Raw genomic sequence first — 21239 nt, 5'->3', positions numbered from 1 at the left:
AACTGTTCATTTTTAGGATTTCTCATGATCACTTACAAGCAACGAAAACATGCTGAGAGAGCTGAACGCATTCTCAATTATCTCAAAGTTTTTGGCGACAATTCCCAAGTGAGACTGATTGGCGGAGATAAAAAAGGTATGGTAGTCATGTTAATTTCATTTTTATTTCTTTTCTGATTTTATTATGTTCTTTATAAGGGACAGAGAAGAATTACAGTACCTTCGATAGAGATGCATTGGCGATTCTGTGGAGGCTGGAGAGACATCGTTACTTTTTGCTGGGACATAAGTCAAAATAAACACAGATCATCGTCCATTGAGAGATTTATACAAGAAAGGGTATTTAACCACTCTCCAGGCTCGTTGGGTCGAGCAGCTGTTAGAGTTTGATAGTGGGAAATTGAACATATAGCAGGGAAAACAAATAAAGTAACTGATTCTCTCTCCAGGAGTGCCATAATGGGAATTACAACCTGAGTAGCAAAGAAGGAGGAACAACGATGAAAGAAACAGTTGCATGCCTCAGAGGCACCCGATGTAGAAAGCAGGAATAACTTGGTAACTCAAGAGTTAGGGAGAGGGAAAAGGCGTGCGAGTCAAAACAGCTGTGAAGACGAGAGAGCTGATCCTCCAGGGGGGGTCAGAGAGCAGATGCCCTGGGAGTGAGAGAGAGTGTGTGATTGATTTCTGTGGTTGGAATGTGGAAGAGGTGATGAGGGGTCAGAAGTCCGAACCTTGGATTGAACAGGTTAAGGCTTATGTAAGGGGTGCGGGTAACAAATTTCCGATTTCTTAACAGTGCCCAAAGATATGTTCTTCCTTGAAGGAGATACCTTATTTTGTAAATATGAGAAGAGACTGGACGATACGCGATCTCACATTGTCCTTCCTCCCTCTTTGGTTGAGGAGCCATCCGCATGAAAAAGAAAACATCATAAACATATCTGTGTACTTGCATTCCATGATCTTTTATTTAATTTTTTGTGGTTGATTTTATTCATGTCTATTTGATGTCATTTGTTCTTTTTATTCAATTTCTGTAATTTTTACAAGTTCTGGTTTTTCCCTTGTTTTGATTATTTGAACTGCAGGTTATTACAATCCAGTTCTAAGAAAATTGTGTGTTAATGTGTGGAGTTAAAATTATTATTCCATTGATCCTATATAATTCTCTTTTCTGAGTCCAGTCCCGTGTCAGCCGGTGAAATTCCATTACAGCACGAATTTCTAGGTATAACCTTGCTAGATATACCCAGAGAAAAAGAGCTTTCAGGGAAAAAGGCTGGGGTTACTACTCAGCCGGCGTCTTCTGGGAACATCGTCGGGGTAAGGAGGGGTGAGTGAAATACCACTACCACGGAAACCTACTCGAAAGATCTCTCCCTATCAAAATCCCGGAACAGAGCGGTGAGCGTTACAGCCCCCACACCAAACACCCGCCAGGACGGCGACACCAGCGCACCTACCTCATTCCATTTTCTAGCACGTGAAATCGCTGTTTCTTTTTGTGTGCTCGTCTCATTATTTTGAATTTTCTGCTTTCTGCGATGGCGTCGAGCAGCTTTACCATTTCCAAGTTAGCGTACCATCTTCTTGTGGGGTTTGTTCTATTTTTTGGCTGTTACGATCTTATTTTCATAAATATTGAGATCTTATTATGTCGCCACGCGTCCCCCGCCAGCCATGTCGACCAATGGTAGCGACTCCTTCTGTTCTTTTCAGTTGGAGTTGTCTCTCCTGGAAGTATAGATAGATTTTGCCCTTTGTTTCCCTTCCTGGTGGTTCCTCGGTGGCTCCCCCTTATGAATTACGCAATTGGCCTACCGGCCTTTGTGGAGTGATGCCCTGTCTAGGTACCCCCTCCAGGTTGGGTTCCTGTTTATTTTACCGGTCTTACTAGGCTAATTAATTTGCTTGAAGATGGTGCTCTCTTTTAGTTTTATTTTATTATTATTTTATTGGGTGGTTTACCTGGAAATTGTGCTGGCGGCAGCCTCAGATCTAACCGTCCTGGTAGGCTACGCTCTTGAGCACATTTTAGTTTTTATGAGTGATGGTTATTTTGTGGAGTAGGCTTGTTTGCTTCATCCTTTGCCCTGGGTGGGAGTTCAGGTTGAGGGTTTTGTTGCTGTTTCCTCCGGGATCGTTTTGTGGGCAGAGTGAGCCCCCTCAGTTCTCTTCCTCCATTTGGGGGAATCGAGTTCTTTGGATGTGTTTCCTCTGGGCTAGCCGCCCCTGCTCGCCATTCTCGATCCCGGTTGGTTCGGCACAAAATTTCTCTCCTGTTGCTCCTCCTCCCTTCTGCCCCCTTTTCCTAACCTCTATTAGGTTAGGTCCATATTAGGCTTCTCGCCCAGGTAGGAGTCGGGCCAAGCCATGCTTGCTTCCAGTCGTACCCTTCAAGATTCATTGTCTGGGAGGTATGGTGCAGTTGAGCGGGTGAGCCCTCCCCTCCCTGTTCCTTCCTGGCAGCCTACTCCTCCTTCCCTCCTCCTCTCCAGCCTTGCTCTACTCGTGCGGGTGACGCCAGATGGCGTTTTCTCCGAGTTCAGGGACTTCTCCTGTTGGTTGAGGGGATTCCGCCCTCCCATATCGTTCCTAGCATCGCTGTAATGGGTTGGTGGTTTGTTTTACTCAACGTGTTGAGTCACTATCCATTCCTCTCGCCTCCCGTCGGGTTACGTTGATACGGTAATATATATTGCTTCAGCCTATGTTATGAACATATTGAGCATTTTACCGTCTTGTTCTCCAGTGAAGAGTAAGGGCGGAAGGTTTTTCATTTTATAGAGGAGCGATCCTTCCGTCCTCTTGAGTTTTTTACCATCACTTGTTACTGTTATTATTTTTGTTATTGTTTTTAGATAAGTCTGTTTAGCTACAGGAGTACTCTCCTTAATTCATTATATATTATATACGTGGAGTCCGGTCCTATACCCGGGGCTCCGCGTTATTTTACTGGCAGCCCTTATGGTTAGTTCCTGGTCTCTCTTTCCTTCATTCCCAGGAGTACTCCGGGTCTGAAAACTTTACCTTCCACTCTATGCACTTAGAGCTTATTGGCCCAGTCTATGATAAGGAGTTCTTCTCCGCCGAGTATTCCGGTTGTAGTTGAGTTTCCGGCCTTGCCAGCTTTAGTTTGCTTAGGTGGGAGGTTCATGTACTTTCTACTTACAGACTGTTCGCTGTGAGGAGCCGGGTGCACTCCCTCCTCCAACAACCTTTACGGTCACGTGAGTTTGCGGACCCACGCTGGTTGTGCGGTCCGACTGGATGACCTGGTTGTCTGGCACCCTGATGGTTGTGAGGTTTGTCGCTCTCTGCACGACTGTCCAGGATGAATCGGTAAGTGACAGTCTTTACATTACTCCTGCTTTATGCTCCTCATATTGTATATTGTTTATGAGGTTCCCGAATGGTTTTCGTTCTTAGCTAATTGTTGGTTTTCTTATGAGCGGACGAAGCTTCCAAGAAGTTCGCCTTGGAATCCCTCCGCCTGGGTGGCTGGGTTTGGCAGGAACGTTCGTCGGGAAGCCCACGCCCTCGACGCCAGGTTGAGGGACTTGCTCTACCCCGCGCGACGGTGTGGTCGCAGTGCCTGAAGACCTTGCCACCCCTATCATCCAGCAAATCCGGGATGAGACCCAGCCACCCCAAGCGGATATCCTCTACGCTGAGGTCTCGGAGGATGTAGCCGCCATGGATCTTAACCTGGAACCGATGAACATAGAGGCAGGACCAGGTGGTAAGTGGTGAGGTAAAGGAGGTTGTTGGGGCGGGCCCCCCCTATTTTTGACTCCTGCTTCATCCATCTCTCTTCATTATCGCAGGTTTTGTGAAGTCTTCCTCCTGGGTGATAGAGCTCCGTCTGCTATCCCAAGTTGAAGTTGAAGACTTCATGGAAGGAAAGGGCTACAAGTCCTCGACTTCCAAGAAGGCACGCCCTTCCCCCGTCGAAGGCTAAGGTTTCAGGACCTGTAGCCTCCGAGCAAGTCTGGTTCTCCAGCAAAGGCGCGAGAGGGCTGCAAACCAAGCCCTCCCTCGCCAACCTGTTTTCGACGCAGAGGCCTTTGCCAATCAACTCTATAAGCTGCTCACAGAGGACCTAGATTCGAGATTAACAAAATCTCCGAGAAGTTGGCCAGTCATGATAACATACTGGCGGGAATGGTCTCACCCCTAGCCGAACCACAGTATGTTATCCCCACACCGCGGACCTCCCGCCGTTCGATGTCGGTAACCCTGGCCGGTTCGCACTCCGGGCCATCCAACATGATGGCAAGCTGACACTTGATGGTCTTGGCACGAGACGGTTGGAGGAATTGGAGTTCTTCCCCCGATCTCCCTGCCCCCACCAGGCTTAGAGTGAGGCTTACGGAGGAAGCTTGATTCGGCCAGACAAGGTTCTAGGGAGACTGTCATCGTCCCTAGGGACCAAGCTCAGTCGGGCTCTTCAGCGCACTCTGACGGAGTGGCAGGCAGACAATACGGTTGACTCCTTTCAAGACAGCAACTTACTATGTTCGGCCCTGGGAGACAACCACCACCCACCCTTGCTTGGACAAAGTCGCTCTGGCTCACGGCCCGAGCGTGTTTCGATGGGTAATCCGTTACCACAGCTAAGGAGATAGACCCTACTTCCCTGGTATTCCCAGGAAGTAATGAGTTCTGGTTAGACGCATCCACTCACGGCTCGGGAAGCTGGACCCCTTCTGCGCTTCCACGCAATTCAGTGAGCAGCTCCCAAGCTGCCGGAAGCTTTATTGAAAGCGAGTTTGATGCTCGGGCTAAAGTTAGCCCGGTCCTGAACTCCGTATGCCCAAGCTACTGCTGCCCTCCTGCTCGGACGAGCCTTTCTTCCAAGTTTTGGCTAAATCCTGTTGGCTGGCTTCCAGTCTGACTTGTTTGAATTTATCATGGCCAGACTGGAATGTAGGAAGTTCATCTTTGCCGATGCGACTATCCGCTACAGCCTAACAAGCTCGTGAAAAGCTCGATCTGGGGACCTAACCTCTTCCCTGAAGAGGAGTCACGGAATGTTATGGCCGAGGCTGCACGGCCAACCAGAGTCTTCGTTCTCGCTGGGGCATTTCTGCCTATAAGCGTAAGACCAGAATCGGCCGGCCCCAATCGAGAGGTGAGGTAAACGCTTCAGGAGGCATAAGAGGCCCCACCATCAGGCGGTAGTCCAAGCTGGCCCCGGTCTCGGCAGTAGCACAGCCTTCTACTTCCAAGGCTCACCCCCAACAGTATGTGCTGGTCCAACCAGCTGCACCCTCCTATGTGGCTCACCGGGCGTAACCCACATATGAGGGGGGCCGTGGTTACTTTTCACGGCCTTAATAGGGTTGCAAGGGGAGAAGAGGCAAAGCCCTCATAGAGGAAGCCCAACACCACCCCAAGGGGAAGACCTGGACGTGGTAGGGGAATAAACCCACCCCTCCCCACTGAGAGAACACAGGTAGGCGGTCGCCTGTTTTTAGTTCAGGGACCATGGACCTTCAGCCCTTGGGGCACACAGCATTGTGTCCAAAGGACTAGATGGAGCTGGATCAAAAACCCTCCTCCTCTAACCAGGTTTTACCAGCCACCACATCAACTTAAAGGATTGCGTGGACAGAATTGCTCAACAAACGAGCAATAAAGAAAAAGTAAGGCACCTAAAGTTTCAAGGCAGGTTATTCACTGTTCCCAAAAGACTCCGATCAGCAAAGAGTGATCCTGGATCTGTCGGCGTCTAAAATCTCTACATAAAATGTGCGATGGAAATTTCGTGATGCTTACGGTAGCTCAGAAATGGGACTCTACTTCGGCGGGAGCCGTCACCACCTCTATCGATCTTTCAGACGCTTATTATCACGTCCCGGTTGCGAACTTCTCTCAGTTCCTCGGTTTCAGACTCGGGAATCAAGCCTACCTCAGGGTCATGCCCTTCGGTCTGAACATTGCTTCAGGATATTCACAAAGCTGGCGGACACGGGTAGTACAACAACTCCGGTCTCGAGGATATCCCTAGCAGCATATTTGGACGATTGATAATTTGGGCACCAACAGTTCCGAGTGTCAGAAAGCTACGTCATAGTCATCAATTTCCTGGAGTCGCTAGGTTTTCAACTGAACAGAGAAGTCCCGCCTGACTCCGGGAGTCCTGCTCAGTGGTTGGGTCTCCAGTGGATCTGTCATCTCACACGCTGTCCCTTCCGCCCCCAGAGGAAAGAGATAGCATCTCTCACCAGGAGATTCCTCAAAAATCCATCAGCATCCGCCGGTCCCAAGAAAGGGTCCTTGGTCTGGTTGCCTCAGTGACAGACCTGCTATTAAAAGCGAAATTAAAAGACATAAACAGAGTGTGGCGGAGTCGAAGCCAATGTCAAGCTCAGAGGACAAAGGTCTCCTCTATTCCTCAAATCTTAAAGACAAGATTTGCGACCTTGACCTCGGTCAGAGGCTCTGTCAATACAGTTCTGCTTCAATTTCCCCCTCCGGCACAGATTGTTCACACAGACGCCCCTAAGCGGCTGGGGATATTCACCAAACAAAAAGTACAAGGAACGTGGTCCACAATGTTTCAGCAGTTTCCATATAAATACCTGGAAGCTATGGCGTCTTTTCAACTCTGAAGAAAATCCGCCCCCAACCGATTCATATCAGGTTGGTATTGGACAGCAGTGGTAGTTCATTGCATCAACAGGGGCGGCTCCAAATCAGGCCGAGTAAACCAAGTAATGGTTGCTATCTTCCTGGCGAACAAACACGGCTGGCACCTGTCAGCCACCACCTAGCGGGGTACGAACGTGGTGGCGGATTCCCTGTTCAGGACCATCCGTTGAGACGGAGTGGTCCCCTGGGCGTGGAATCTTTCAAATGGATTTGCCGCCGGGTTCCGGGCCTCCAAGTGGATCTGTTCGCAACGGAGAGCAACTTCAAGCTCCTGTTATGTGGCCCCAACCTGGCTGACCCTCAGGCGCATTTATGAGAGACGCAATGACAGTAGATTGGAACAATTGGGAGAAGATTTATCTTTTCCCCCAATAAATTTACTGCTGAAAGTTTTACACAAACTCAGGACATTCAAAGGTCAATTAGCCCTAGTAGCCCCTATTGGTCGAAGAGCAAATTGTTCCTCTTCTTCAGGAACTGGGATTACGGAGTCTTCGGATTCCCAAGCCCATTCTGACTCAGACAGTACAAACCAAGACTGTGTCAGCTTCCTCAAGAATTCAGAATGCCCTAGTTTTATGGACTTTATAAAATTCAGCCCAAAAAGGAGCAAACATTGACCCTGTCAACACTCTGTTTTTAGAATCAGATAAAAGAGATTCTACTTTAGACAGTATGACTCAGCAGTCAAAAATTAGCCTTCTTCCTAAAAGCATCTGAAGCCAAAAATCATGACAGCTAATTTAGGAGTTTCTTCTTTAGATCATTGTTTGAGAAAGGCCTTGCTCCGGCCACTATTACCACAGTCAAGTCAACATTAAAGAAAGTATTTCTTACGGCTTTAAAATCGACCTATACAGATTCTACTTTTCATCTATCCCAGAGCATGCGCTCGCCTGAGACCAGTATCACGCCCACAGTCTGTTACGTGGTTTCTCAATGACGTCCTGCAGAAGTTAGCATCAGAGATGGATAACTTTCATTGCTCTTATCAGGATCTGTTAAGGAAGACTTTATTTTTGATTAGCTTGGCTTCAGGTGCTAGAATCTCAGAGCTGTCGGCTCTCACTAGAGGTGATAATTATGTGAACTTCCTCCCGTCTGGAGAGGTCCTCCTTTCCCTGACCCCTAGATTTTTAGCCAAGAACGAAGACCCACAGGACAGGTGGTCTCCTTGGAAGGTGGTGCCCCTTCCTCAAGACCAGTCTTTATGTCCAGTTTATACACTTAAATCTTACCTTTTAAGAACTCCACAGAGTAAGTCGGGTCCTCTTTTATCAGGGAGAAAGGTGGTACTCTTTCACTAAATGCTATAAGACAACAAATTCTATATTTCATTAAACAGGCCAACCCAGATTCAGTTCCCAAGGTTCATGATATTCGAGCAGTTGCTACTTCCATTAATTACTTTCATAATATGGACTTTTCGGAGTTATCTAAATTTACGGGTTGGAAATCACCTCTAGTGTTTAAACGCCACTATTTAAAAAATCGCCGAAGCCCTGAAATTTTCTACCATAGCTGTGGGAAGTGTCATCTCCCCACCTTAATTAATCATATCTCCTATCCTTTCCTTTCCCCCCGCCCGCCTGCCTCATTTACTTCTCTGCTTATTCTCCTGGTTGATTATACCTCACTGCCTGGCTCTCATATTGATGTTTCTTGTATCTGTTGATGGAAAAAGTGTAATCTGACATGTTATGATTGTTTTTTCTTGTGGGGTACTGGACAGTTTTTATTTGGCTCCATTTCTGAGATATATGTATATGTTAATGCTCATTGATTTTGTCTCTTACGTGTTTAGCCTAAGTTTAAGTGTATAGTATTAAGGTTATATTTGCAGTTATTTTGTGAAGTTTCATGTTTCCACCTGCTTTAAAATTTTAAGGTTTTTGGGGCTTTTTCCCAGCACGTTGCCAGTCAGGGACCTCCCCGTTCATAGTATTAAGTTTTTGATGTGCCTTAGATTGGTATGCCTTAGTCTTAATATTCTTGCTACACGGAAGAGATTGCAGTTAATTAAAATTATTTTGGTAAAACTTCCAGCCTTTTCTTCAGATTACCCCCATTTCTTTTTCCTGGTAGTTGCAGCCTTGCATGATTCTCTATCACGATTTCACCGGCTGACACGGGACTGGACTCAGAAAAGGGATTTTGACAAAGGAAAAATCTATTTCTGAGGAAGGTCCATGTCACCCGTGACCCTCCTGAATCACCTAGTACTCTCCCCCTCTTACACATGCCAAGTCTGGGGTTAGTGCTAACATGGAATGAGGTAGGTGGCGCTGGTGTGCTGTCCTGGCCGGGTGTTTGGTGTGGGGCTGTAACGCTCACCGCTCTGTTCGGGGATTTTGATAGGGAGATCTTTCGAGTAGGTTTCCGTGGTAGTGGTATTTCACTCACCCTCCCTTATACCGGCGTCTTCCTAGAAGACGCAGTTCACTGGGGGTAGTAACCCCAGCTTTCCTGAAAGCTCTTTTTCTCTGTTATATCTAGCAAGGTTATACCTAGAAATTGTGCTGTAATGGAATTTCACGGGTGACACGGACCTTCCTCAGAAATAGATTTTTCCTTTGTCAAAAATCCCTTTTTTTATTAAAAAAAGAAAATCATAGCAATGTGATGCGTGGAATTTATAACACTGTAAATTGCCAATTGTAACGTATGTCGGAAGGTATGGTACTCAAACGGGGGATGCGTACCACACCCCCGAATAGCTAAAGTCCGCGAATACTTAAAACCTTTCTAAAAACATTTAGAACTGCCTATTTTGATAGTTCAAACAAAAAAGAAAAAATAATATAAATGCTTATACAGGTATTATCCTACGTACGATGGGGTTAGGTTCCAAATAACCCATCGTTTGTTGGTTGGAAAAAAACACATCAGGAATATAGCCTAGCCTACACAAGGGTATTCAGTGAAGCTTCAGCGTAGTTAATTATCGAGCAACTTGTTCCTACGGAAGTGAAAGCTCGCAGTACAACAGAGCTTGTAAGAAGTGAATACCTTCTCCACTACATATACTGTGTATACATACATACACACACACACACTAATTTAGTATAGTATTTGGAAACAAGTGTAATTTCTCTCTGAAATAGATGAAAAATTATTACATGGCAACACTCACTGTATTCATGCGTAACGAGTGGAAGGGAGCTTCATTTCGCTTTGCACTTCTGGGCAGTATAGATGAAGTATCTAGTAGGCCCTGGATACAATTGGGTAAATTTCTCTCTGTCTCTCTCTCTCTCTCTCTCTGCTTCCTTGTTGACTCATGTTGGTTGATAAATCTGTGGTTGTTTCCATCACTCTCTCCCCCTTTTCTATAAAATACACACCAGCCCCTTGGTGATGTACGTAAAAAGCATAAATAAATTTGCATATGTATATACAGGGTGTTTCGAAATTAAAGCGCCCCCCCCCCCCCTCTACAGCATAAACTAAAATTGAAATGGACAAAAACAAAAGTAATTCAGAACAGGTATTTATTTAAGTTTCTCTCTGAGTATTTAATAGTTTGTGTGGCCTCCATCTGCATGTACCACAGCCTGCACTCTTGAGGGGTATGCTTTCAGCAAATCGCAAAAAAGCTGGGGCTCTAACTCCATTTCCCTGAGCACTTCGGTCACCTCTCTTCGCAGGTCGTTGAGGCTTGGTATACCATCATAGTTCACTGTGTGCGCTTCAACACGATCCTTCAAGATACTACCAATGTTTTCACAAACATTAAGGTCAGGGAGCTACCTGAAATTCACTTGACGAAAGAAATTGATACCACTGTTTCAAAAGCAGCTCCTGTGTCTGAAGAGCCTTGAAACATGGTACCTTATCATGCAAAATGTGACTTCTTCAACAGATAACACATTTTCAGGATCTTTGAGGAAAAAATACCCACCAGTAAGGACAGTTTCTCTGAAGTATTCTGCCATTCCATGACTGTCCCAAACTTTGATGATCCACATTAACCGCTTGGCTGTGAAACAGAGAAAAATCCCAAACATTCAGGAAATTTCACAACTTGGAGATAGCACACGTCATTGCTGATATCATCCAACTTTACAGCCCAAATGATGTCATTTTTATGATTTGAAAATTACTGACTGTGTAATGAAGAATTCTCCGATGTGGCAACATGGAGAAAGTCAGCTTCATCCTTAGTCTTTAAGAAATGAACCACAAAATCATGTACAGGTCTTCTCTGTTGCTGAATGATGTTGGGCTTGCTGATAACATGAAATGGCTTGATACAGACAGATTTTTTTTCAACTCACGTTATACAGCACTATAACTTCTCTTCTTTCTCCTTTTGTTTCTAGTTCAAGCACCAATTTATGTAAAGACTTTCTTGGTCTACCCACTGCCTCAGCTATGATGTCTTTTGACTCCTGAGAAAGGACTTCAGGCCTTCTAAGATTCTCACTCTTTTTGTGATGACAGTCGTATGGATTTTTGTTCCAGTTTCTTTTAACAAAGGATTCATCTCTTTTAATGCATTTAGCTATCCAGGAATGTGAAATGAAGGATGCGCCAGCATCCCTGGCCTCTGAACGTTATAGCCTGGATTCGGTCAATCCATCTGATTTCCTCCGAGTCGTTAGCCATGGCTGTATCTAACTCCGTCACTCAGTCTGAAAATACAAGAAATGTGAAATGAAAAATAGCGTAATAGAAACTTAAAATAATGCACTTGGAGATAGGCTATAGCAGAAAAGTTCATAACTTTCCATTTGTTTTGTGGAGGGCAGGGGGGGAGCCTCTAATTTTGAAACACCCGGTATATGTGTGTGTGTGTTTTTACACACAGACTGCATATTATCACGTACATGTATACAGAGTATACACACACACACACATATATATATTACAGTGAACCCCCCATATTCACTGGGGATGCGTCCCACAGCCCCCCGCGAATAGGTCAAATCCGCGAATGGTTAAAACCCATCTAAAAACACTTAGAACTGCCCATTTTGATAGCTTAAACCAAGAAAAACCTTGTAAAAATGCTTATACCTGAGTGTTTTAATAGTTTTTCCACAAAAAGTGCATTTATTCATGAAAATATATGAAAATACAGTAATTAGTGAATATTTCTCAGTGAAAAATAACGCTGAATGGGCTAATTTTTCCACATAATGATGGCTAGATATGTTCCATAGAGAAACCCGAATGCGTGAGTCCACCAACCATGAGAACACGATTACAAATTTTACTGTATATATATACATACAGTTACATTCTGAGGCCGGTCGGAAGAATGGAAATGGTTTTTTTTTTTTTTAATTGCCTTGAAGGCCAACACAAAGCGCTCAGAATGTAAGCAACAAAGGAATGAATAAACTGACATACCTTGATTTCACATCTAAGTAAACAGAGAATTGGAGGTTGCCATGGGGAAAAAGTAACCAGTTATTTAATTGAAACTGAATTTATTTACAAATGAAGCAACAGGAAATTAATATGAAGGTGCTGACTGAGCAGCAAGCAAGCACATACAATGTGCAATAAAATTAGACAATGCGTAGCAAATTGCTGAATCTGAAAAGACTACGGCCATGAAATAGTTTAGCATGGAAATAAATGTGCAGGCTGCTACTGGTTAAATGATTTTTGGTTGTTAACGCAACTTGGTTCATTAAGGGGGGAAGTGTCTAGTGCCCCGGGACTGCGTGATCAGAAGACTCTTGAAGTGGCAGGGTGGCAGTTAAACGTCGACTTTATTTTTGGTTCACAAGGTAGGGGGCAGACTGCTTGAAGGTCCAGATAACATGGTTCTGGAAGAGAATTCCAGGTTAGCATTCAAAACCAATGATTTTCTCTTGCATGAAATTACATAGGCATGATGGAGGAATTGATCAATTAGATTTAATTAGCACAGGTAACACTATGGAGGGAATGATCTAATTATCATCACTGAACTAATTTAATTTGAGCTTGGGACAAGTCATAAGGGGGCAGATTGGCTGCTAGGGTTGATTGAGCAAAGGAGGCTTTGTTTAGGAGAATGAAAAGTTGGAAATATTGAAAATGGAGAGAAATTCATGAGAAGAAACAGTTGCTGGCCAGAGACTGAAGGCTTCCAGACGTACCATATTCCTTTTGTGCAGTGAGCTCGTTGCAAAAGATGAATTTCGGCCGCAGTAGTCTTGCGATCCGTGTCAACTCAGGGAGACGAAGAAGCACCACTTGATGCTGTGGCGGTTGGGTAGGGAGTGTTTGTCGCCCAGGTCACAGGGCGTTGCGTCTGTTTGTTGTTTGGTTTGGAGCACAGGACATAGGTGATCTGAAAGCAGTCACACAGCCAGCGAAAGGTCGCAGGAAAAATAGGTCTTATAGTTAAGTCTTTAAGGGTTAGGATAATATCCCACTTATAGCCCGGATTCGCTCTTGTGTCTGTAATGGCTATTTAACCCCCAAAACATCCGATGCTGGGGCTAAGAGGTCGGTATTGTTTTCCCCCCCAAGTCAGGTGATATTGGGGGTTTCCTACATAAGTTCACCCCCCCTAGTGGAGTTTCCTCCAGCCACACCATTAAATTCTACTTCAGAGCTGACGGACAGAGAGACGAATTTTTATAAATACAGAAGAGCTCCCCCCTTTGAAAAGGCATTCACTCCCTTTTGGGTGTGAAGGCCTTGGCTAAGTAAGTTATTCATCTCGACTAGTCAGTTGGCATCCCTAAATGAGTTGTGCTTCTGCACAGCAACTGGCTAAAAGGACCTACGTAACCGCTAGGAGGGGATACTAGTTTGGTAACTTACTACAGCAGAGCCTAACGCCTATGCAAAGGTATCTACAGATGTCTACTGGCTGTCTCTGACGACAGGGGAACTCTACTCCTAGGCAATGGGTACATGGTAAATGTGTCTTGTTGACATGGTCTACTATCCTATGGCCCTGGCACTAAATTAAATGACACTGACCTAACTAAATGCAGTTAATTATGGGTTACTCAATGCTTTACAGAATAACACACGCAACAATTTTTGGACAAGAGCAACCTGAAAGGTTAATTATGGTAAGTGGTCAGGGGTGTACCAGCTTGAGTATTGGATAGTTTTATCATAAGGTTATTATCAGGGTTAGTACTACAAGATGCCTAGGGTGTTAGATGTTAATCTACTTGGGCAGAGATTATGCAGGCTACCTCCTCTGGGCAGGTGCCAGGATCACTCTGAGATGGAAACGGCACTGTGCCAATGGGACACAAGTGCCAAGGAGAGCTTGTGGCTCTTACTGGTTAATTGGATCTTCCGCCCCTTCTTCTTCTTCTGGTTCCTCCAAGGTCTGGCTACACCATTCCTAGGAAGTGATGAGGGCGCCGCTGTCAGGAGCAGGATTAGAGGTTCAGCTGCAGTAGACAGACAGGCGGATGGCTTCACTATGCGACATGAACCGTTGTAAGGGTATCTCCATAGCGTCGTCCTGGCGGGACCTTTCCTGGTTACCAGGAAGGTGAAACGTTAAGGTCTACCAGGTTCATCTTCGGCAGATGAAAGATGATTGAGAAAAGAAACGCCAGGGTTGGAGGCTCGCAAAGTAATGACCACCGGTGATTTTGGAGGATCTCGTGAGAGAGGATCCATGACATGATTTGAATCCGCACTGGCACTAACTCGGGCCAGGCACGGAGATTTGTAGTGGCGGTGCTGGCGCCCGAGATAGGCGGAGCTTTGCACTGCTCAGGGCTCTCAAGTGGCACTGGCAGAGAATTGGAGTTGAGGACATGGCTGAAGAGGACCTGGGGGTGCAAAAACCCCAGTGTACCTGAGGGTAATGGGACAGAGATTCCTGTATTGAGTGGAGGGCAGACCCTCTTGAAATGGTTCTGGGTGTGGTGTCCGCTGCATTTTGCTTGCTAGGGCACTTTGCCCAATTTGGTGTGTGCCCTGTTACATTACAGGTCTTGCAGCAGCACCTGGCGATTCCCCTTCGTGGTGAGGGAGGAAACTTTGGGTGGCCGTCCTTTTGTGAGGAGCAATGACTTGGCCTGGAGGTAAATGGAGTGTGCCCCTTCCGTCAAAGACCTTGGTGAGCGGAAGGTAAGGCTGACGGTGGCATGCCTGTCACAGTGGCGTCCCGATCAGGTGGTTTTGGAGTTGAGGCCTCCCTGGTGGCGGTAGCTAGGCAACAGAGTGGCACTGGGGAAGGACATCCCCACAGGAGGTCTCATCCCAACAGGAACTCCACTCCGTGCCTGATTTTATTCACCTAGTCAAGGCGGTGTGTTTGGTAGTTTCCCATGGGTGGTTACCTGGAGTTCAACTGTGGGAATGGTCTTGGTTTGCCTCTATTCAAGTCATCGTCCACCTGGTCTTGTTCATCAACAGTGGCACTGGCTTACTTGGTCCCGGTCAATCAGGCTAGTATCTGGAGCCAGTGTCTACCATAGCCAGATGACCGTCGACGGAGAAGATTGGGGAAGTAGAGGAGAGGAGTTTTGGTTGTTGGTAGTAGGCTGCCTATTGTTGCCCAAATGTAGCAGCAATCAGGGATTCAGTATGCCAAAAACTTCTTTAGTGGGTACTGTGTAGGCTGCTAGGCAGTCTGTTCTTTGCGAGTCGAGTCAAGAGGTTGTGGTGGCACTATGCAGTGGTGACGTGCTGTGGGACTGGTTGTAAGTTCCCCATGAATCACCATATGGCAGGCTTCCATAAGTGTGGTGGGCTGCTTATCACTAAGATACACAGCAATGGCCCCAGGCACACATTGGAAAAGATCCTTCAGCATGATCTGATTGAATAAGTCTTCGAAGGTATTGCACAACAGGGAGTCGAACCAGCCGGTACCAGACTGGGTCTTGTGACAGGCCCATTCTGTCCAGGACCAGCCGACTTCTTTGGCAAGACCTCAGAACCGTTGTCTCCATTTCTCCGGGGTTATTTCGTAGGCTTTTGTGATGACCCTACGTACTTCAAGCATGTCGCCTCTTTAACTCTTCTCCAGTGAGTGGAGGGCTGCCTTAGCTTTTCCTTCCACGTGCTTTGCAAGCACTAAGGCCCTCTCTGTCTCACTGGTGTTGTAATTTTCAAAGAGCGCCTCTATCTCCTCCAGCCATGCATCTGGCTCTTCTTCAGTTCACATGGGGACTAGGAAATTAATGCTTGAGATCGGAGCATTTGGTGCAGCAGGTGTGGGGTTGGAGGCTTGTTGGATAGCCATAGCTTCAGCACTTTCCTTTCTTGCCTTCTCCAGCTCAAAAAAAAAAAAGTATACCTTAGTTTTACCAGACCACTGAGCTGATTAACAGCTCTCCTAGGGCTGGCCCGAAGGATTAGACTTATTTTACATGGTTAAGAACCAGTTGGTTACTTAGCAACGGGACCTACAGCTTATTGTGGAATCCGAACCACATTATAGCGAGAAATGAATTTCTATCACCAGAAATAAATTCCTCTAACTCTTCATCAGCCGGCCAGGGGAATTGAACTCCGGCCCATCGAGTGGCAGTCTAAAGCTCAGCCGACTCAGCCAACGAAGGGCTTTCTCCAGCTCGAGCTCCTTTTCTTTAAGAGCCAGCTCGCTTGCCTTGAGAGCTTCCTCACTTTCCTTGAGGACTAATTCTTTTACTGTCTTAGCCTCTCCATACTTCCTCTGATCTTCTCTTTCTTCTTGTTCCACCTGGAGTGTATCATCCAGCTGTTTTTTCATCCACTGGGTGAGTTCCCGTCCCATGTAACCTGCGTCTTTGCCCATGTTCACGAGGGTGTGGCCCTGTTCTAAAGATATGGTTATAGTCTATGAGGACGACTAGGGGAATTGGTCTGTGACAATAGGGAGGTGTCCCGTAATTTGGTGGCACTTCAGTGGTGTGGCACCTTTTCAATAAGGTGGCACTGTGGTAGTGTGTGTCGTGCGAAGGTCACACTGATGGAGCGATCCTGAAGGAATAATGATTCGTATGGGCAAATACGCTTGTAAAGTGGAAGTGATCTTGAAGAAGCTAAGGTCATTATGGGCGGATACACTGTTGTTGATACTCTGTATATCAGGTACAGGTGCAGTGGCTTATATGTTAGTACTATGTCTTGGTGGCACTGGGGTGCCGGTGTGTCCGTTGAACAACACTAAAAGACAGTGCATCCAAACTGCACTGAAGGAAATGGCACTCTGCCAGAGGCAGAATATAAGTAAGGAGTAAAAGGGAAAGTGGAAAGGTAAGCGCTGCAGTAACTTAAGTCGTTGGCAGTGCCTCAGATTAATGGCACAGTGGAAAGGGAAACCCTTGGGCTTGCACTCGTGGGTGGCTAGTTCTAAGAACTAGTGGCTGCTTCCTGACATGAGGAAAGGAAGCCTCCCTGACATGAGGAAAGGAAGGTTGGGGTTGCACTCAATGTGTGATTTGGTGCTTGCGGTATACGCAAGTCTTGGATAATGGACCCCCACTTGTGCACGACAGTCGATAACTGTTATTAAAGGGTAGTATGTACGCTCTGTGAAACGCACGAGAGTTCACTCCGCAAGCTGAAGCAAACTTAATGTGAAAATAGATATGGGAGACAATTCAATGAATACGGGCGCTTATGTAAATTCGCGCACTGTGTGCAAGTGAGTAAAAGGGAGAATTGATGGGGATCTTAAAAGATCAAAATTTGATGTGAAAATGAAAAGGAAAAAAATATTGTACTTGGCTTTATGAATTAGTGGGTTTATTTTCCAATACTCATTTATTGAATTTTAGTATTCCCTTTGTTATGATGGAAGAATATTAGTTTTCTCTCTGTCTGAGAGGATACATGTAATGGAACATATTCGTTGTGTGATTTAATTTACTGTAATTCCTTATGATAAATTACTTTATGAAAAATTACACTGTTACTTTTTTTTTTTAAAATGTACCTTTGGTATTTATGTAATATAATAGCTAGCTCCTGCCATGACAAGTTATATGGTGGAAAGGGTTTTCAACTTATCAAGATTATCAAGATATTTTGTTAGGTGTATGTTAGGGCCCGAAAAGAAATGGAATTTCATTCGGCAAGTGAATGATGAAAAGTGGAACTGGGTGCGTGTGAGAGAACTGCTGATGGCTACTGGTTGTCGTCGATCGAGTGATATAACAAGGATGATTTAAAATTTAAGAAAAAGAACACTCAACATTTCTGACTGAATTATTGGTGCTGATACACAAAATTGAATTATTTAACTTAAAACATTTGTACAGTAATACCTCGAACTTGTGTGATTCGAGTTGCATGAATCCACAGACACAAGAATTCTTCATTTGAACCTAACTAATGGTCATACACGAGTTTTTCACAGACACACGAACATTTGCGAACACTGAGAAACCCAGCAAACGTGTTTGTTTAATTTTTTATGTAATTTATATGTTTTCTCTCTCTCTCTCTCTCTCTCTCTCTCTCTCTCTCTCTCTCTCTCTCTCTCTCTTTTAGTGAGATGAATTTTCATGGTACATGTATACAGGTATGTTTATTTGTATGATAAATAAACTTTTTACCTAATATAATAAGTACTATTTTCAAATAATAAGATTAAAAAAATTAAATAATAATAATAATACAACTGTAATTACAAAATTGGTATAATTTTGAACAAACAAATTCTTCCCTGTCTTTTGTAAGAAGGAGGTGAAGGCAAAAGCTTTCAGACATGTCATTTAACATGACAAGAAGGGGAGTGTTGCTAATCAGTGGTCAAATTTCTCTTTCTCTCTCTCTCTCTCTCTCTCTCTCTCTCCATAATTCATAAAAAATTTCACTCTTAGGTAAGGACAACTGTTATCTCTCTCTCTCTCTCTCTCTCTCTCTCTCTCTCTCTCTCTCTCTCTCTCTCGTTCGAAGTTAGCCAACCTGACACACAGCACTGTTTCTCTGTATGTCTTTAACTGGTACAGTAGATAATTTTGAATTTACTAATTTACTGAAAAAAACTGTAAATGCTATGTTCTAAAACATCGAGACATTGAGCATTTTTAGAACATAGAACAATTCAGAACAAAGAGAAAGTGACAAAATAAAGAAGTTTTTAAAAACGAGGTTGAGAAGACTTCTAAAAATAGATCGGTGGAATGGGGGGAGAGAGTCTCATCCATTTTTATTTTTTTAACGGTAATGTATTAACCCTTTAAACGAAGCCTCTATTCACAAAACGTCCCTATGCCGTGGGCGTTGGGGTGAGTTAGCGCCCGAAGCGGAAAAAGTTTTTCAAAAATCACAGCACGCTTTTAGTTTTTAAGATTAAGGTTCATTTTTGGCTCCTTTTTTGTCACTGCCTGAGTTTAGTATGCAACATCAGAAATGAAAAAAATATCATTATCATATATAAATATTGAATATATGACAGCTAAAAAAAACTCATATAATTGTATACAAATCACGCTTGTAAGCACAAATGGTTAAAATAATGAATTAATTTTTTTAGTTGTATTGTACAATAAACTGCAATGATTTTGGTATATAAATTGTAAAACGATCAAAGCAACACAGAGAAAATATTATCACAAAATGATGCATGAATTGATGTAATCGTCGGATGTAAAAAATGTTTTTTTTCAAAAATTCACCATAAATCGAAATATTGTGCTAGAGACTTCCCCGTTTGAAAAATGAAGCTAATTGATTGAATATTACTAGACTGTAAGTGTTTTAGCTATTAATTGCAGTTTTCGACCATTTCGGTCGAGTTAAAGTTGACCGAAAGTCAATTTTTTCTATTTATCGTGATTTATATGAAAATATTTCAAACCTGATAAAAGCTACAACCATGAGTTATTTTCTATTGTATGCTACATGAAATTGCGCACATTTTCATATATAAAACTTTGTATAACGACTAATATAAAACGATGCAAATATTACGCAATGAGACAAAAGAATTTGAGATGTTCGGCTAGTTACAGCGCGGGCGTAAGGAAAAAGTTTTTTTCAAAAATTCACCATAAATCGAAATATTGTGCTAGAGACTTAATTTATTGCAAAATGAAGGTAAACGATTGAATATTACTAGAATGTAAGAGTTTTTAGCCCCAATTGCGTTTTACCATTTCGGTCGAGTTAAAGTTGACTTGAAGGTTGAAATTTTGGCAGTTATCGTGATTTATGTGAAAATATTTCAAAAGTGATAAAAGCTACAACCATGAGCTATCTTCTGTTGTATTCTACATGAAATTGCTTTACATTTTCATATATAAAGTTTATAACGACTAATGTAAACGACAAACATTACGACAACATGACCTAAAGAATTTCTGAGATGTTAGAAAATGAGGTTACCCGGCGCGCCAGATGTAAGGAAAATTTTTTTTTTTTTTTTTTTTCAGAAAATTCACCATAAATCGAAAATTATTGTGCTAGAGACTTCCAGTTTGTTGCAAAATGAAGGTACATGATTGAATATTACTAGAATGTAAGAGTTTTAGCTTATAATTTGCGTTTTTGACCATTTAGGGTCGAAGTTAAGTTGACCGAGTTGAAATTTTGGCAGTTATCGTGATTTATATGAAAATATTTCAAAACTGATAAAAGCTACAACCATGAGTTATTTTCTGTTGTATTCTACATGAAAATTGCATCTATTTCATATAAAAAACTTTTTATGTAACGACTAATATAAAACAGTGCAAACATTACGACAACGTGACGAAAGAAATTTCTGGCGCGGAACGTAAGGAAAAAAGTTTTTTTAAAAATTCACCATAAATCGAAATATTGTGCTAGAGACTTCCAATTTGTTGCAAAATGAAGGTCAATGATTGAATATTACTAGAATGTAAGAGTTTTAGCTTACAATTGTGTTATTTTGACCATTTCAGTCGAGTCAAGTTGACCGAAGGTTGAAATTTTGGCAGTTATCGTGATTTATATGGAAAATATTTTTAAAACTGATAAAAGCTACAACAATGAGTTATTTTCTGTTGTATTGTTACATGAAATTGCGCACATTTTCATATATAAAACTTTATGTAACGGCTAATATAGAACAGTGCAAACATTACAACAAAATGACGAAGAATTTCTGAAATTTTTCAGCTGAGTTACGAGGCTGGGCGTAAGATAAAAAAGCTTTTTTTCAAAAATTCACCATAAATCAAAAATATTGTGCTAGAGACTTCCAATTTGTTGCAAAATGAAGGTCAATGATTGAATATTACTAGAATGTAAGAGTTTTAGCTTATAATTGCATTTTTACCATTTCGGTCCGAGTCAAAAGTTGACTGAAGGTTGAAATTTTTTTGTAGTCGACGTCTGACGTACGTCCACTTGGCACCAACAGATAATTTTAGTCAGACGTTATGATCTACGTCCAGTAGCGTTTAAAGGTTAAAGCTAACTTATAAATGAAAATACAGTAACTTTAATTTCATTTAATAGTTTAATACTGGAATTTCCATCTTTTGATATCTAACGTAAGTATAACTCTCTCTCTCTCTCTCTCTCTCTCTCTCTCTCTCTCTCTCTCTCTCTCTCTCTCTCTCTCTCTCTCTCTCGTCTCTCTCCATAGTTAGCGCTTTCACTTTTTACAACTTATTCATTCTCTGTAATCTCTCTTACCTGTACTCTCTCTCTCTCTCTCTCTCTCTCATAGTAGATAGTTTAAATTGATCTAATTT

General features: G+C 43.3%; 1 protein-coding gene across 3 annotated transcripts in view; it reads left to right on the top strand.

Annotated features, from left to right (window-relative positions):
* Positions 1-21239, top strand: part of LOC136844941 (repetitive organellar protein-like) — an 88838-nt gene that overhangs the window by 50869 nt on the left and 16730 nt on the right. For all 3 annotated transcript variants that reach the window (XM_067114343.1, XM_067114344.1, XM_067114342.1), the window contains one exon: positions 17-136. In XM_067114343.1, coding sequence (XP_066970444.1) covers positions 17-136 — 120 coding nt within the window. The remainder of the gene's footprint in view (positions 1-16; positions 137-21239) is intronic.

This window comes from Macrobrachium rosenbergii, chromosome 13, assembly GCF_040412425.1.
Source record: "Macrobrachium rosenbergii isolate ZJJX-2024 chromosome 13, ASM4041242v1, whole genome shotgun sequence".
Classification (NCBI taxonomy): Eukaryota; Metazoa; Arthropoda; class Malacostraca; order Decapoda; family Palaemonidae; genus Macrobrachium; species Macrobrachium rosenbergii.
Note: the sequence above shows the minus strand (reverse complement) of the source record. Positions and strands in the feature narration are given on the sequence as shown.